Source organism: Gallus gallus, chromosome 2, assembly GCF_016699485.2.
Source record: "Gallus gallus isolate bGalGal1 chromosome 2, bGalGal1.mat.broiler.GRCg7b, whole genome shotgun sequence".
In the NCBI taxonomy this organism is placed as follows: domain Eukaryota; kingdom Metazoa; phylum Chordata; class Aves; order Galliformes; family Phasianidae; genus Gallus; species Gallus gallus.
The window spans coordinates 100,836,544-100,854,322 of NC_052533.1; the positions used below are offsets into that span (position 1 = coordinate 100,836,544).

Consider the following 17,779-nt stretch of genomic DNA (forward strand, 5'->3'; position numbering starts at 1 on the left):
TCAAAGATCATCTAGTTCCAACCGCATGCCTCGGGCATGGTAGCCAAGTACTAAATCTGGCACCAGAGCAGGCTGCCCAGGGCCTCATCCAACCTGGCCTTGAACACCTCCAGGGATGGGTCATAACATGCAGTCCTATGTCTCCTTTTTTTCCTACAGCCAGTCAGTATTTTTTGTTAAAATGAAATACTTGTCACTACCACTGCTTATCACTAGCTGGAATCATGGGCACCCTTATTCAGTTTTCCTTTTTGTTTGTAAAAAAAATGAATGTCTACTGGGGGAACAGGGAGGTCAGGTATTCTGATTACGTCTGTAATGGTGCCTCTATCCATCTTGTATTGTCCCTTGTGGAGCTGACAGTCCTTTATACACCCAGACCTAGTGGGATGTTCTTCACCCTGGCCTGTTGCAGAACTGCTCCTTTTCCCATTCTCTTTCCCTCCTGAAAGAGCATTAACACTAATTAATGTGTAAGAAAATGAGGGAATGTAAGGAGAAAACAACAGGTAAAGTGGAAAGTGATACCCAAAACACAGTGAAATAATGGAGAGCTAATAGTACAATTTTGTATTCTGTTCCACAGCTACTGTCACTGCACTGCTTCTGCCTCTGTAAGGCACTGCTGTTGACCAGATCATAAAGAAGTCGGAGTCTTTACAAGATGTGCAGATCCAACTTTCAACCCTTTCAGAGATGGTAGCATTTTTCAACGCAGAAGTCTGAGCACAGTTCCCATGGCCAGCATCATTAGCACAATAGATGTTACATACTGCTGGTTAAAGGTCAGTTGCAGAATGTACAAAATCTGAATTTGATTCCCAACATTTTTTTCCTGTAATATTTTTTTTGTTAGTCAAAAAAAGACTATTTTGTTAGTAAAAAAAAAAAAAAAAAAAGACTTTTTTTGTTAGTCAAAAAAAAAGAGATCCTCAAAGAAGGATCCATGTAAACACTTGTGTTATTCATGCAAATTGCAAGATAAGGTTCACAAAGAGAAAGGTGGCGTAGTTTTCTCATATACCCACAGGAGAGGCACATAATTATACCTATGCTAGAAATTGAAAGAATTGCTAATAATGCGATATGCTAAAAATATGCAATATAGGTCTTGATTTTTACAGTACCATTAACTGAAGTCTGTAGCTAAATTTTAGTGTTTTACTTAACAGTATAGTCGTATAACAGTTTTATATTAATTCAGGAAGCAGCTCATTGAAAATATTTTTATGACCCCATTACTCACCTCAAACCATTCAATGTGTAATTTTATCTATACGTAGCCTTTGTTTACTTCATTACTTTGTGCACTTCAGAAGTTAGGCTGGGTTCTGAAAGAAAGCATGTGTCCTTTTCCAAGGTTCACGGTTTGTCCGTTGGTTCATAGAACTTCAAAGAGACAGTTCTGACATAAAAATTACATTTCCCCACATCAAAGTTTTCACTGAAAATTTGATGAGGCCTACAACCTGACTCATTAACAAAAACAAGAGGGTTTAGATTACAAAAAGCAATTTTTGAGCAACTAATGGGCAGTGAGATTAGCAAGGATTTCAGAATTTGTAATGAGTCCAAGGAAGCGCAGAACATAAGAGGAATGTAAATCTTAATAGAATTCTTGCTACAGGATGCAACTTACACACGCATACACACACACACATATATTTCCAGTGGTCTCCAAGGTTCGCTGTGTTATCACACAACCCTCAAAGTAAAAAATGCAGAAGGAATCAACATTATCAAGACGTAACGTTACAGAACAAAATCTTCTATTTTAATAGTGCTGAAGAGCTGCATTTAAGGAGACTGGGAACTGTCTTACCCAACAATTTCATTTTGTTGATATAATCATGGCTTTGTATAGCCATTTATATAATAACATTATAGGTCTGTAAGAGAAACAGGATTATATTATTCCATAACAAAGTTACCGAGCTATTGGCATTGTACTTATACTAAGACTCTGCTTTTACATATAATTTTCATGAAAATGCTATTTAAAGGAAATGATTTATCTGTTATCACGCTGCTGGTTTTGTGGTCGTAAGTAGACCTCAGAAGCTTAGGCCTTTTGATAACTGTCTTCTGGCGATTGTTGTCATTTTCATTTCAAATTGCTACGGTGAACTCTCATCCCCAAGGAATAGCTTGTCTGTTCTTGTCCCCTGCACGCATAGATGAGAAGGTGAAGCACAGTAGTCTGACTTTGAGGCTTTGGCACATATATTTCTTTTTCTGGGGGATTTGATTTTCGTGCACAGGTGTGTGTGCAAACAAACAATTTCCCACAGATGTGCAGTGGAAAGATGGGTGGTGGATGGTGATCAGACGATGGGATCAACCGTCTCTGGGGAGTGCGCTTCCCTCTGTAATGGTGAGCGCTCTGCTCAGAATGGTTGAATCGAGAACAAGGGATTTATCTAAAATGAACTCGCTTCTGAGTTTTTAATTCTTTGTTATAAATCTTCACTGGAAATCTAAATAGTTCTCTGAGTTTTGGTGATTTGATCATTATGCAAAGCCTCTTTACGTGGCAGTGGTAGCAAGTGAAAATAAATCCAGATGCGCTGGTAGACTTAAGACTCCCTTCACAGCCCCAAGATGTGAAATAATATCTGCTATCTTCATCATTTCTTACTGTCTAGCCATTTATGAAATGCTTACCCAGTGAAGATGCAATAGTTTTCATTTAAAGTCTTGGTACTAGATATTTAGTCTGAGACCAGCTGTGACACTTAAGTATTTCCTGCTTTGATGAACCAGATGATGAAATAATCTAATTAGTCTCCTCATGAGAAGCAGTCAGAAGTATGATAGCTTTCCTATTTAAGAATCAATAAAATGGCAAGATGGTAAAATCTGTCAGGGCATCTGTAACATTAATGTTTTATTATGAAAAAATGGAAGCCTCATACAGATCTGATTACAGAGGATCACTTATGTTTCTTTGTAATATCCAGGGATTAGCAACCAGTGCTTATCCTCTTGCACGCTGTCTGTATTTGTGTGTTCAAAAGACAGAAGGGGATATGAGAGTAAGACATACCAATACAAGTACTTAGTTTTCTTCTGCCCAACGGGTGCTGTAGGTGAAGACTTCATTTTTGTGATACCTTTATTCTTTCTCACCTTTATGCATAGCAGGTTCTGGAGATACAAATGACAGTTTGCAGCTTGTATGGACATGGGAGGTTTCGCTGAAATTGATGTAATTGTGCTGTTTTACATGAGGAAAGCCATAGCCCTTTGTCTGACAACTACTGGTGCCCACTTTCACCATCACTGTTGAACCCTCCTATGAATTTCTCAGCCTATTCAGGCTGCAAAAAAACAACAAACAGATCTCAATAAGGCAGGCATAGTATTTGCTAAACCATCTGTGACTATTTTTCGACTTGTCTTTCTTCATGTGACCCCAGCCTTTTTGCTCTCTGCGTCAGAAGTAGCTCCTTCCGTGGATCACAGGGGCACCAAACCAAACCGTAATTACAGGCTGCATGTGTTTATGCTTAATCCTTTGCCTTGAAGGAGCTGAGCTGCTGCTGGCAGCTAAAGGCATTTTCAGGTCTCCGTCTTGTGAATGCTGCAGCCTGGCATTATAATCAGCTGTCCTATCCCACCTCCTGTAGAAATGAACTACAGCTGCTGTTGCTATCTAACATTTAACATCTTTTATATATCTTATTGACCCTTACCAACAATACAAACCACAGGTTTAGAAATACTGAGCTAAGTATCTAACATTTCTCATGTCTTAAGTCATACAACATGTTGAAGCTATGCTCTTTTACAGTAATGCTTTCACCAGCAGACATTCCCTTTTATCTACCTGTCCTCGTATAACTTGCTCATGTTGTGATATAAATCTATTTAGATTGAAAAAGAGCAAATATTTCAGGAGGCTTTCTAAAAGCAGCTAAAGCATTTATCTACTTCAGTTAGAAATACTCCAGCTCTATCTAATAGAGCTCTGTGCCTGGGGAGAGCTTAATATCATACAGAGTTCTCCCTCTGGATGGGTATCTTTAATGTATCACTGGTGCTAGAAAGTTTTCTTTGACATTTACAGCTGCTGTTGCCATTTCTTACCCTCTAACGTTTCCAGGCAGAGTCTTCCAGGAGGGTCTAAGCCTTCTCAGGCTGAGGCTTGCCCGTCTCCTCTGAGAAGTTGTTTTGCAGTTTCAAATACCTCAGCTATTCATAAAAAGGCAGTGCAGCCTTGCCAGCCCTGAAGAGTACATCTGTCTCACTGAGTCACCACAGAGATACTGAAAACAAACAGGATTTGGCAGTCCTGTGGCAGTGCTCAGTTGCTCAGCTGTTTCAGGCCACTGGAAGGGTGAAATTAAGACTTTTAGGAAGGGCTTTAGGGAAGTCAGGGTGGCAGTTCAATGGGAGCAGGAGCTGGACTGCTTCATCATCTGATTCATTAGAGGAGGAACAACTTAATGATCATGGATGGTGTCAGACAGTATATAGCACCTAGCAGAAGAAAAAGAATTGCTGAGTACAACGAATGGGGAGTCTAAGTAGAGACAAGTGGCTGCATGAAATGAAGGAGCTCTTATAAGGACTGCCCTGGTTTCGGCTGAGATAGTCAGTGTTAATAGCACAGTGAAGTTTTGATTGTTGCTAACTGATAGGAGCACATCCAGTGCTGCAGGCTCCTCAGCAGGGAAGAGCCACTGCCTTTATGGTACAGCAGCAGGGGCAGGGCAGAGCCAGGATAGGTGACCTGCATTAGGCCAGCAGTTATTCCATGCCACCATACAAAAGGCCATAAACCTGTGAGGGAGTTGGCCAGAGGTTAGCTTCTGCTTGAGGATTGGTTGGGTAATGGTCAGCAGGTACTGTGACCTGCATTGCTGGCAGGACATCAGGTGGTGAGTGACTGCAATATATATTATAGGAATTATTATATTTTTTATTTTCATTTTTTTGTCTCAGCAAATAGTTTTTATCTCAATTCACAAGTTCTATTTTAGTTCTACTTTGTTTCCAGTTCTTTCTCTCATCTTACTTGGGAGTGAAGTGATTGAATGCTGTGTGGTGTTGAGCTACCGCCAGGTTAAACCATAACAGGACCTCCAAGAGAGAAGTATGAAGCCTATACAGAGCCTAAATTCCAAAACAGCAGGTCAGAGATCAGGATTTGTGGTGGAAAGTGGTAAGGACATGCCAAGCATCTGTTAAGAAAGGAAGTCTTTACTACTAATCTTGTAATGATTTCACGAATCTTTCTTGTTTCTTGAGGACTTAGCCTCTGATGAAGGTTCCATTTAACTTGTGAGACCTGAGTTCATTCCTGATTTTTTTTCTTCTCTCAGTTTATGTTGGCAGTGTGCTTAGCCATGTGTGAGTGATGTAAAATGCTCTGCCCTCTCTAATACAAAGATCAGGAAGACAGCTCAGGTCTTCAGGTTTTGTATCTAAAGACCCATCTCTTACATGCACACTGTCAAGTGAGTGGCTCAGAGTCACTTTTCTGTTTTACTTAGTCTATGCTTAGGATGTTTGTAGGAGAAAACAGAAAATAGAAGCTTCAACACAGGATGAGAGAAGGAAGAGATGACATCAAAGTGCTGCAATGAAACCTGGCCTGATATAACATGACTTAATGGAACAACATTCCATTAGACAGCACTGGTCACAGCAATAGATCTTTTGTCACGCTATCCCTACATTTGTTTGAGATTTAATTATGCTTTCACATGATTCTGAATGTCACTGAACATGGTCAGCTGACTCTTGAAAGTCCACGCAGAGGCAAGAGAGTTGTGTTTATTTAGCTCTAAACAATAAAAATGCTCAGCAGGTATGGTTGGTACTCCCTCAGCTAACTAGCAGAACAGAGTGGTATTTTCTTTGCTTGACCTGTTGCTGGTCTAAGCAGATATTTGTGGTGTCAAAGATTTTGAACGTGCACAATGCCTGGGGGAAGTTCTGTCTTGCCAGACAACCAAGATGGATGGTCAGTCTATTGCTCACTTCTAATTTGACTATTAAGTACAACAACAAGAAGATCACAACAGAGAGAACAGTCCACATGTATATTGAAACAAGACGTGCCAGTTATTGATTCAACTGAATGCAGATCCAGATCTAGTTCTTTTATTGTGTGCTTGAGACGCATGTACATAAGTCTCCTGTCTTACACAGCATGCTCTTCTAAAATCCTCTGTTGTGCCAAAGCTGGCTGTCAAATGAAATGGAGAAAAAAAAGAAAAAAAGAGGCAGCAAATACTAAAAACTACTGATGGTGGCACTAGAGGCCCATCCCTCTATCCTCCTCCCCAGAAAGCTAATAAAGAACATCAAAAATAGATGTTATCAGGCCATCAAGAATTAACAACATGCAGCAGATGGTAACACCTACCCTTTGCTGTATATCTAATTTTAGCCCAGACTATTTACCAGCAAGTTGTGGCAAAGATTAAGGAATCTAGCACTCTAGAGTGGGAAGTGGGTAGAGACAGGAGGGGGTGGAGAGGTTATTTCTCCCTTTTGGCCCTGTTTTAGGATATCACTTTAATTAGTGGCTTTGCACACCACCATTACTCTCAGTGAAATGAATGAAGGTGATTCTTTCAACCCCAAACATAGTCTTGAAGTCCATGACATGGCCAGCAAGCTGAGATTTGTTTTGTGCCTGAGACGGAGCCATCTCCCTGAAGTGTTACCGGAGGAAATGCAATAATGCTTCACTGTATATGTGCTTGTCTGCTTATGGATGTATGTATATATTCTCAGTTATCATATGCTGCCCTTACCTGCTATCTTCTCTCTGCTTTGTTTTTCTTTCCTGATGCCCAGAACAGTATGATTTAGGACAGTAAATACACATTGATGTGTGTTTGATCTGCCACTCCTGTGATGGATCATCTAGACTAAGAGCATGTCTTCACCACAAGCTTAATGCAGATTCTGCCCAACATTTTAGTACAAGTCTCTGTGTCAGCAGCGCACTTAGACCTTTCACTCAGGCTTATATGAGCTTTGAAAAGGCATTTGCTAACCACAGGTTAAAGCCTTGGTGCTGCTGAAAGGTGGTCTCTGAACATCCAGCTGGGTGACACAGATGTGCCACTCACCGCGGGGCCAGGGAGCAGCTGCAAATTGCTGTGAGAGAACAAAGCGTCTTGGCATTTCTTCTGCCAGGGTGAAGAATGGCACCAACAGTGTCAATAGTCCTCAGATCAGAGGCCTTAGAGAACAGGTGCTCTTGTTTTCCAAGCAGAGAAGGAGGTGGACCATTTCCTTGTAGGCCATTTCTTAGGTGGGCACCACCATGCTCCCTCCCCACTGTTGTTTGTTGCCAAGCCAGGACAGGGTTACCATGGATGTAGCTGGTGGTTGTGCATGCTTCTTGCAGTGGAAGACCTTGGTGATAATCAAGGGACTGATGGGTTTCTCTGTCCGACATCATGCCCTCCTGGGGGGCCTTTGCTTACTAGTTCCATGCTTAGCCTTTTGCCCATAGGCTTAAATTTGCACTTCAGTACATACTGGGGGGAAGCCAGAAGGCATACAGGTTAGAAAAGAGTTGAAAACATCTGAAGGATCTGTACGCAATGGGAGAAATTTCCCCAAAGCTCTGGAAAGACTACAGTAGTGATAAAACTTACTTTTCTCCTCCTCTGAGAGGGTCATTTACAGATTTAAATCCTTTTTAACTGTTACATTGCAAACTGCTTTTTCCTAAGGGGAAGTTACTTACATAAGATATTTAACGTATATCTCTGTGGTGGATGCTTTGTTTGAACAGCACTTCAGTGAGAAACAAACTGCTCTGTTGCACAAGTGAATAAAAAATGGCCTGTAGCCCTGGTTCTGATAGACTGACTAACAACTGTGAGTTTTCTGTATTTTGTGCCTGGTTTGAAGTGCCTGAATGATATTGGTTTTTATATTTATTATTTATTGGATGTCTCCAGGGAAGAGAGCTCTGGCCTCTAGTTGGTTTGGCTATGTTTCTCAAGAATAAAAATCTTACAAACATTCATTTTTAAAGTTACATTAATGGAAATATGTCTGCTGCTTTTTTTTTTTTTTTTTTTTTTTTTTTTATTTAAAGGTTCAGATTTTATGTTCACTGTTGGAAAGATCATTTGTAAAGGATTGTTTCAGGAGTTTTGCCTTTTCCTTTACAGACCTGCTAGAAATTTCTTTATACATTCATGAAAACTTCAGCAAGTATTTCTACAAGAATATGTTTTGTGGGATGCCAAACAAAAAAGGGTACTTAATTTTTTTTTTGCCTCAGTCTTCTCTGCTAACTGTTTGTCACATGGTCCTCAAATGCATAGTTTAGTAGGAGAGAACTAGGGAAGCAACATCCCTCCCACTGTTAGCGAAGATCAGGTTTGTGACCACCTGAGGAACCTGAACATCCACAAGTCTGTGGGTCCTGATGAGATGCATCCCAGAGTCCTCAGGGAACTGACTGATGTAGTCACCAAGCCACTCTCTATGACATTTGAAAACTTGTAGCAATCAGGTGAAGTCCCTGGTGACTGGAAAAAAGGCAGCATCACACCCATTTTTAAGAAAGGTAAAAAGGATGACCCTGGGAACTACCAACCTGTCAGTTGGTCTCTGTGCCAGGAAGGATCATGAACAGATCCTCCTGGAAGGTATGCTGAGGCACATGGAAGGCAGGGAGGTGATACAGGAGTACCAGCATGGCTTCACCAAGGGAAAATCCTGCTTGACCAATGTAGTGGCCTTCTCTGATGGTTCACTGCATTGTTGTACAAGGGAAGAGCCACCAATGTCATCTATCTGGACTTCAGTAAGGCCTTTGACATGGTACCCCACAACATCCTTGACCAGTGAGACCAGATGAATCTCATGAGGTTCAACAAATCCAAATGCAAGATCTTGCACCTAGGTCGAGGCAAATCTCATTACAGATGTAAGCTGGGGGGATGAAAGGATTGAGTGCAGCCCTGCAAAAACAAACCTGGCAGTACGGAGGATGGGAAGCTGGACGTGAGCCAGCAACGTGCCCACCCTCACAACCCAGAAAGCCAACTGTATCCTGGGCTGCATCCAAAGAAGCTTGGTCAGCAAGTTCAGGGAGGTGATCTTGCCCCTCTACTTCATGCTGGTGAGACCTCACATGGAGTACTGCATCCAGATGTGGAGTCCTCAGTACAAGAGAGACATGGACCTGTTGGAGCGTGTCCAGAGGAGGGCCACAAAATTGATGCAAGGGATGGAAAACCTCTCCTATGAGGACAGGCTGAGAGAGCTGGGGCTGTTCAGCCTGGAGAAGAGAAGGCTCTGAGGTGACCTTATAGGAAACTCAGTTTCTAAAGGGGAGCTATAGGAAAGAAGGAAACAGACTCTTTAGCAGGGTCTGTTGTGTTAGGAGAAGGGGAAATGGTTTCAAGCTCAAAGAGGGTAGATTTGGGTTGGATATGAGGAAGAAGCCTTTTTACAGTGAGGGTGCTGAGGCACTGGAACAGGTTGATGCCACGTCCGTGAAGACTTTCAAGGCGAGGCAGGATCAGGCCCTGGGCAACCTGATCTAACTGTGGTTCATTTCAGGGAAGTTGGACTAGATGGCCTTCAGATGTCCCTTCCAACTCTAAGGGTTCTATGAATCTATGAAAAAGCCTTCTGCGACTTGTCACAATCTGAAATACTTGTCCCTGCTTATTGTCATGGAGTGAATCTAGTCACCCTGATGATCACAATGTATGCAAATAGCTCCACTGATGCCAGTAATTATTGCATAAATCAGTGATAACCTGTGTGTGTATTTAAGGACAACTTACAGCCATGTAACTTTGTGTATCCCAGGATTCTCAGGGAATCAATATCTCTTCCACTTCTGTTTGTGTAACATCTAGTAAAATCAGCTGCTGAGCCAACACTGCTTTGGCAGCTGAGCTTTTAGTATATTTGTTGCTTCTTATTTAATATAAATAGTTGAGAAAACAAAATGAAACTGAAGGAAAAAAAAAATTCTTATGCCTCTTTAATTAACTTCTTGAATTCTTAATAGCTTTTAGGATTTATAAGAAAAAAAGCAGAGAACATCTGGCATAGAACATCATAGCAAATATGGAAAAGAAACTGTATTTTTGCCTTTATCCAGGTGACTGCACCATCCCTGGGCAGTGAGCACAGAAACGGTCTGATCTGTCTCCTCAGCTGCCTTAAACTGCAGACAAGCCTTAAAGAGATACTTTCTAGCTCTAACAGTCAAATTAAACTTTTAGAGGATTCATTCAAGTTGAATGTTTGAATATGCTGACGTACAAGAGACAAATGCCCTTTCTCTAAAGGGTTTTTTTCTACAGCATGCTCAGGAACTAGCAGCAGCCTTGAGTTAATTGAATGCTGCATACGAGCGAAGTGTGACACGACATCCAGGTGCAATACAATATATTCAAGTACTTGTCCACATGTAAGCAGTTAATTTGGTTGCTATGAAGCACAATTCAAGGCTATTGCATTCTCTTTAGTACAAAGCTGTACAATTACTAAATCATATAGGTTGCAAAATACATTTCAGGGCAAGGTAAGTTTAACTACAGCATTGCAAATGACAATGAATTTTTTCGCTTGGTTCTATCTTGCTGTACCTTTTATAGCTCAGGGACAGCATCTGGTGCTCAGTAAAATCCTTATTGTATTTAGCTTATCTGCTAGGAGGAATGAAGGAAAAGAAATTGTATTTTCCAAGGGCACACGTTCATGCAGAAATGGTCCACATTTTACAGCCCTGCTTCTTGACCAGTCCCAACCATTCACATTTTATGCTTTAAGCCTCTCGAAAATGCGGTGATGTTTTTAACATCACGGAAACCCTTTCACAGGGGTTTTTTGTTGTTCTTTCTTGCTAAGCCTTTTAAACATCTTTTCCCTGTGATGACGATGTCTAAAAACTTAGCGTTTATGTAAAAGCTGAGATTCTCCTGGAAAATGTTACTCAAAGTTCTGGGGAAATGCTGAATTTTTAATGAAACGTTGAGAGCTGGATTCTTCTACCCCAGCATCCACCTATCTTGTGCAAGGCTGATGTAAAGACAAATGTGAAAATAGCACTCTATCTTGTGTAAATGCACAAAACCAGACAGGTCTTCAGTGGCCAGAAAATTTGATATTTTTGGACTGAATTTCTTGTTTGTTTGTTTGTTTTCCCCCTTTTTCAGCTATCAGTGCTGAATGAGGGGCATCCTAGGGCAGCAGAAAGAGGGCAGACAGGAACTGCAGTGTGTGGATGCTCCACCAACTTGTACTGAGAGCTAGGAATGAAGATGTGTGCTGTATCCAGTCCCTACCTTCTAGTACAGAGCAAAGCCTGTCTACTGCTGTAGTGCCGTAGGCAACACTCCTGGGGGTACAATGGTGAGGACGGGGTAGATGGATGAATAGGAAGGTTTCCGTATGTTCATTGAAAAGCAAACACTGCTAAACCTCATTAACAGTGTAAAACATTTTCACTGGCCCAGCAAATGGCACAAGCTTTCTTTTACCCCCATTTCTGTGCAAGCACAGATACTTAAAAGTGCACAATTTGTGCGTGTGGGGAAGCTGGAGGAAATGAGAGTGTGAAATTTATAATTGTATTTGGCAATAGATTTAAGTTATAACTGCTGCATAACAGCATTTACTTTCCCAATTCCTTGCTATTTGAGGCAGATAAAAGTGTTTATTCTGCAAACTGTTATTTTAACATGCGGCAGGCTGATCCTGTACCATCATAGCCAGGAGCTTATAAGCAACTTAAACAGCATGATGTTCTTCAGGGGGCTGTTGGAAGGGAAGACTTCCCATGAACACGTATTTGAGGGTTAGAAAAGGTATTTAAATGAGGAAGTAAGTTTGTTGTAAAATACGAGTAGCTGCGGGAAAGGAATTTCCACACAGAAGTCATAAAATTATTTAGGTTGGAAAATACCACTAGGATCATCTAGTCCAACTATCAACTCATACCCACTAACCCATGTCCCTCATTGCCACATCTATACGTTTCTTGTTACCTTATGTGTCTATTCTCTATGCTGGATGTGTTTTTTCTATATATAAGTGAATTAAAGCACAATGTTTGCATCTTCAGTTACGGCGTCTGTGTCAGGTAATGTCCCCCAGAGTACCAATATCATGGATCATTTCAATGCTTAAAAAAATTAAATGTATTGCATATTACTATATGAGTTCATAGGTTTTTTTTTTTTTTTTGAGCTTGACTGAAAGTTATATAAGTTTTCACATCACTGTTAAAACCCTAAAGCACTGTACAAAGCCAAAGAAATGCATCATTCCTAATAAAGAGAGGAAATTGAGAAGCTGAAGCAGAATGATGAGGGAAGAAAAACACTGATGCCTGCATGATCCTGGAAAATGACTGTTATGTTCTGTTACAGAAATTAAAATAACTTCACTGAGGATTTATTACTAAGGAAAAGTAGATGTGGGAATAAAACCCATTAAAAAAAAAAAAAAAACGAAAAGAAAAGAAAGCAATACATCACCACAAATAAAAAGCTGTTGTCAGAGAAAAGATACAAATCAAGGCAAAAATTGAGTTTTAGATGTATTTCCAGTTAAAATGTTCCATTTAATGTGAAAGATAATGCAAAGAAATATATTTGAAATTCAAAGGTGTTTTTTGATCACCTGTGGTAGTGCTTCTCGCCGTTACTCAAGGAGTTATGATTTATAACATCCATAATGAACCTAGCTATAAAGACATCTTTCTTCTAATAGCTTCACTAATGCAGCTGCCATTTTGGTACCAAAGAATTATTTACTCATTTTATCTGAGGAAAATAATACAAACAAATCAGAAACAAAACCCAAGAGCCTGTGAAGAGTTAACATTAAGTGTTCCAGCCCGAACTGTTTTGACACTGCCACCTGCAGTAATTGCCCAGATTGGCTATTCATTAACCATTTGTTGGATTTGTTTCCATGACAACTTTCTATACTGTAATATCTTATAAACTTGGTAGAATTCAGCCATCAACTTGAAACACCTAAATGTTTCTCAGAGTTGCATCTCTTGTTTCCTAGGCAACTCTTCTCGAGTCACCCTAGGATATTTTGAGGCACCCAAGACAAATTCCATCGCATTGATCTTTTTAATGAATTTACACTGACCTGCAGTATACATATTGTACCAAACTTAAAATATTAGATGACAGAATCTTTATTGATTTCATTCAAATGCTGCTTCCCAGCTGAAATCCAATTACTTTGCCCCAGTGCGTACATTTCCCCCATTAAGACTGCAAAAACAATGCTGTAAGGCATTATCTATATGTATGCAGACCAATCTGAAGATTAAAAACAACTTTGCATACTAAAAGCAATGTTTCTAACAGAAGCAAGGACACGTTTTTGCTGCTTTAAAGCAATGTATAATTATTAAGATACATTCTAATGAGAAAAGGTAAATGTGGAAGAAATCCCAAGAAGCACTGATGCTTGCATTCTATTTGGTACGTTGAAAATGTGTGGCAGATAAAAAGTCATAACACATTTAAAACTTCACAGATATTAAATAGACACCTTCTCTGAAATATATATATATATATACACGCACATACACAAGTAGGTCACTCTGAAAGTAATGCTTCCTATTTTTTTTCATAGAAACTACAACAGATACAATGAATACAGTAACTCTATTTGATAGAGCAAATTCTCAGCTACAAAACACTATTTTTCAGCACAGTCACCACCATTAGCCATGTATTTTTGCCAGCAATAAACAAAAGCCTGCATGCTGTGCGTGTAACAACCTGCACCAGCAGAAGTGACCCATTGTTGCCATTGCTGAAACGCAATACCCACCACCTCACTGTGCTCACATTCACTGTTTGGTCTCTAGAAACATTCAGCTGAAGTCAGTGAATGTCAGTGGGTGCCATTTTTTCTGCATGGAGGAATTCATTGACACACCTTTGCTGCATGCACACTTCCATGTCAGACATTGTTCTGTCAGACTGCCCCTCTGCTGCCGTCACTCAGCAACAAGTAATGGGATGTTGGTGGGAAGGTTCAATCTCTACTGCTATACTGTCAATCTCTGACACTGTGGGCCAACATCATAAAATAGGAGGCATTCCTTCTGGAGAAGCTCTTGTGTATGCGTGTATAAATGCTTATTCTATATGTTGTTTTAAAAAAAAGTTGCTGACTAATAAAATCTGTTCTAATTCTGCACATGCTCTAATATGCTGTCTTGGAATGTTGAAATGAACCAGCTGAATCTCATGTCTTGATTACAGTCTCTTCCTCCAAGATCCCTTAAGGAAACTGTTCATTTCTAAGCCAATATTTAGTCTCTACAATGTCTAAAATCCATTTTCATTTTCCACTTTTCTCCTCTCACAACTAGTCCCACAGCATAAAAAGGTGGGACATGGGTCTGTGCTATCTGAATGAAAAAGCAGAAAATTAGTCACTTTTGGGGTTAGGAAAGGGCTAGAAATCTAGGATCCACTTTAGTCTTGTACCAGTCTGCCTTATTTAAACCCACAGTTCTCTATTTTCCTAGTGTAAATCCATAACCTATTATTTCCAGAACTAGCCTACCCTCTTACATCTGTCTCTGCACTTTCCTGACCTCAGCTCTGGCACCTTTCCATTTTTATCATGTATGCTGCACTCTAGCTTAAGACTAAAACCAAAACCAGACAACATGATGAGTGCATAGGCTGATCTAGTCTTTGCAGAGATGGGTTCAGGAATATATTTACAAAACCATTAAAATTAGCACCCCCAGAATCCTTTGATGGCATATCTCTCAGATCTCTCCTGCAAGGGTAATCTGCTGATTTCAGAGATGTTGTGGAAGCTTTTGTGTCTCAGCTTTATGGATAGCGTGAATGTCTCCGGTCCATTGTTTTTCAGAGGAAGAATGATCTGAAGTCAAGAGTGGGCTCTGCAGCTCACGTGCTTGCTTCTCTGCCAGCCTTTAGGAACATCTCCTTTTGGAGCATTAAGAAAATTTATATTCATGCCTATATACAGAGGAGCTTGAGGTTTAGGAACAGGTGTTGACTTTGGTCATACATTTCAACTTCCTTCTTGTTACATAACGGTGAAATAACCCTTCTAACTTGGAAAGAACAATGTCCTTTTCTGATTATGCGTGACAGAGATGTGCTGGCTCATGTAAAGGCAGTTTTCTGACCGTGCTTCAAGATGAGGTTTTAATCTAAACCAGTCACCTTTATCCCGGAAGTGCATTTGGGGGAAACTTTTCTGGTGAAGATTCTTGAAGTCTACCTCCCTTCTGTTGCTTGTGTAATCAGAAAATAGGGAAGAAGCAGTGGAAGAGGACAAGGCCAATAATTTTACTGCTGTGGGAGTTGGCTGTTGTGGTGTTAAGAAATACCAAGATTTTGTGTAAAAGAATAGAATTACTGCTGGCAAAGAGATGAATGAAAGATGCTTTAAGAGACAGAAGAGATCAGCTTGGTACTAAGGAGCAACCTGAGGAAATTAACTACTTTCAGCTTCTGAAATGCCTATTTATTGAGCAAACATTTAGCAGTATTGTGTTACATTAATGCTAATTGACAGGCGTTCCACACTTGATAAAATATTTGAGAGGTAAAACTGTATTTAAAAATCAAGTCAAATCAAGTAGCATTGTAAGAGGTAACTGGAGGTGATTAATGCATATTCATAGAAGATTAAAACAATTATAGAGTGTCTAAAGGAGAGCAACAAAGATGGTGAAGAGTTGGGGCTCTTCAGCTTGGAGAAGAGAAGGCTCTGGGGGGTCCTTATAGCAGTGTTCCAGTACCTGAAGGGGGCCTAAAGGAATGCTGGGGAGGGACTTTTTATAAGGGCAGGTAGCAACAGGATAAGAGGAAATGGCTTTAAACTGGAAGAGGGCAGATTTAGACTAGATGTTAGGAAGAAATTCTTTACTGTGAGGGTAGTGAGACACTGGAACAGGTTGCCCAGTGAGGTTCTGGATGCCCCATCCCTGGAAGCATTCAAGGCCAGGCTGGATGGGGCTGTGAGCAACCTGGTCTACAGGGAGGTGTCCCTGCCTACAGCAGGGGGGTTGGAACCAGATGATCTTAGAGGTCCCTTCCAATCTAAACTACTCAATCATTCCCTGTGTTTGCTCAGCCTAGAGCAGAGGAGCTGAGGGGAGGCCTGATGGCGGCTGCAGCTCCTCACAGGGAGCGGAGGGGCAGTGCTGAGCTCTGCTCTGTGTGACAGCGACAGGGCCCGAGGGAACGGCATGGAGCTGTGTCGGGGGAGGGGCAGCTGGGGGTTAGGGACAGGTGGTGCGCCAGAGGGCGGTGGACATGGAACGGGCTGCCCAGGGCAGTGGGCACGGCCCCAAGTGCCAGAGTTCGAGCATTTGGATAATGCTCTCAGACTTAGGGTTTGCATTTTGGGTGGTCCTATATGGAACTGAGGTTTTGGACTCAATGATCCTTTTGGGTCCGTACCAACTCGGGATATTCTGTGATTCTATAAGGACATAAAAAGAATTCATGATCTGTTTTTCTGAGCCAGAATGATCATTTCTTTATGTTGCGTCTGCTGCTTTCCTTCTTTCTCCTGGCAGGAAATGGTCCTTTGAAGACATAATGACTTGTCTAATTTTCTGCATGTTAGAAGTCTCATTAAGTATAATAAATTATTAATGCCAAAGAGATTATGGTAGAGGGCATTTGTGGGATCAGAGCTGCAAGTGTTAAACTCTTCTGGAAATAGCTGTGGCTTATCTGTACAGTATCAGTTTACTGAGATCCCAAGCTTAATAGTAGTACAATAAATAGTAATGATTACAAGGATCAGATTATATAACGAATGGTATTTTCCAGAGAATGTTTATATGTTGGGCAAGTCAAATGCTATGAATCTTCCTCATCTCTTGAGCTAAACTATATCTTTTCTAAAAAAAAGCATTGCATGTTCTTTCAAAATCTCAAACGTATTTCATAGTGTTTCATAGATGACTTACATTGCTGTTATGCAGAATCCACTTTAATTAGGATTGTAATGGATTTCTTATGTCAGCATTCAGGGTTATAATATACTGTTTCCCCTGGTGTTTTAGCCTACTGGTAAAATATTAATATTACATTTTTAGGAGAAACTGTTCTTTGAAAGTATCATTTTGTTCTTGCTTTTCTCAGACTAATTGTTTTCTGATGTACAAATCGTGCTTCTTCATTTAGATGGGGGTACCAACATGTGATGGATGAACTGCGATTGCTTAAGGGAATTAGTGGACTTAGTTCAGGGAAGACTGTGGCGGTCTCCAATTGCAGCTGGCTTTGGATCATGCTATAACAAATGTTTTCAAAACACATCTTTTTACTTCCAAATTGACACTATCATTACAGCAGGTCCTAAGTATGTTGACGTATTTTCTTTGTACATGCTAAGAATATGAATAGAAATAAGGTTTTCCTGTTGTAGTTTAGCTCTGAGCTAGCAATACAAATGTACATATGTTTGAAAGAAACGGCATCTGTTGTCTGTATGGAATGAGGTTTATTAAGATAATGTGTTATTGTATAGCTACTTTCAAATAACTGACACAACTTTGGATATTTTAGAAGGGAAGAAACAATAGCAACAGAAGGTTTATTTACTTGGTGACAGCTAAAAATCCAGCAAGAGGGAATGCTGACCTGTGCTTGTGCTTTTCATGTAAAGAGTGTAAAATATATTGCCTTTGTTTGTTCCATTTAGTTTAACTCATGACTTGAATTCAGGGGGATTGCCAGAAACGACAAAATGTTGCATGACATGGTGGTACCTCTTTTGCAGCTGGGCA

At 40.4% G+C, this 17,779-nt stretch overlaps 1 protein-coding gene across 1 annotated transcript in view; it reads left to right on the plus strand.

The window, feature by feature from the left end:
- The window catches only part of METTL4 (methyltransferase like 4), a 30,563-nt gene extending 22,549 nt beyond the window's left edge, over positions 1 to 8,014 (plus strand). The window contains exon 9 of the mRNA XM_015277953.4: positions 587 to 8,014. Within this exon, the coding sequence (XP_015133439.2) occupies positions 587 to 618 (32 nt within the window). The 3' untranslated portion in view covers positions 619 to 8,014. The remainder of the gene's footprint in view (positions 1 to 586) is intronic.
- Positions 8,015 to 17,779: the final 9,765 nt, after the last annotated feature.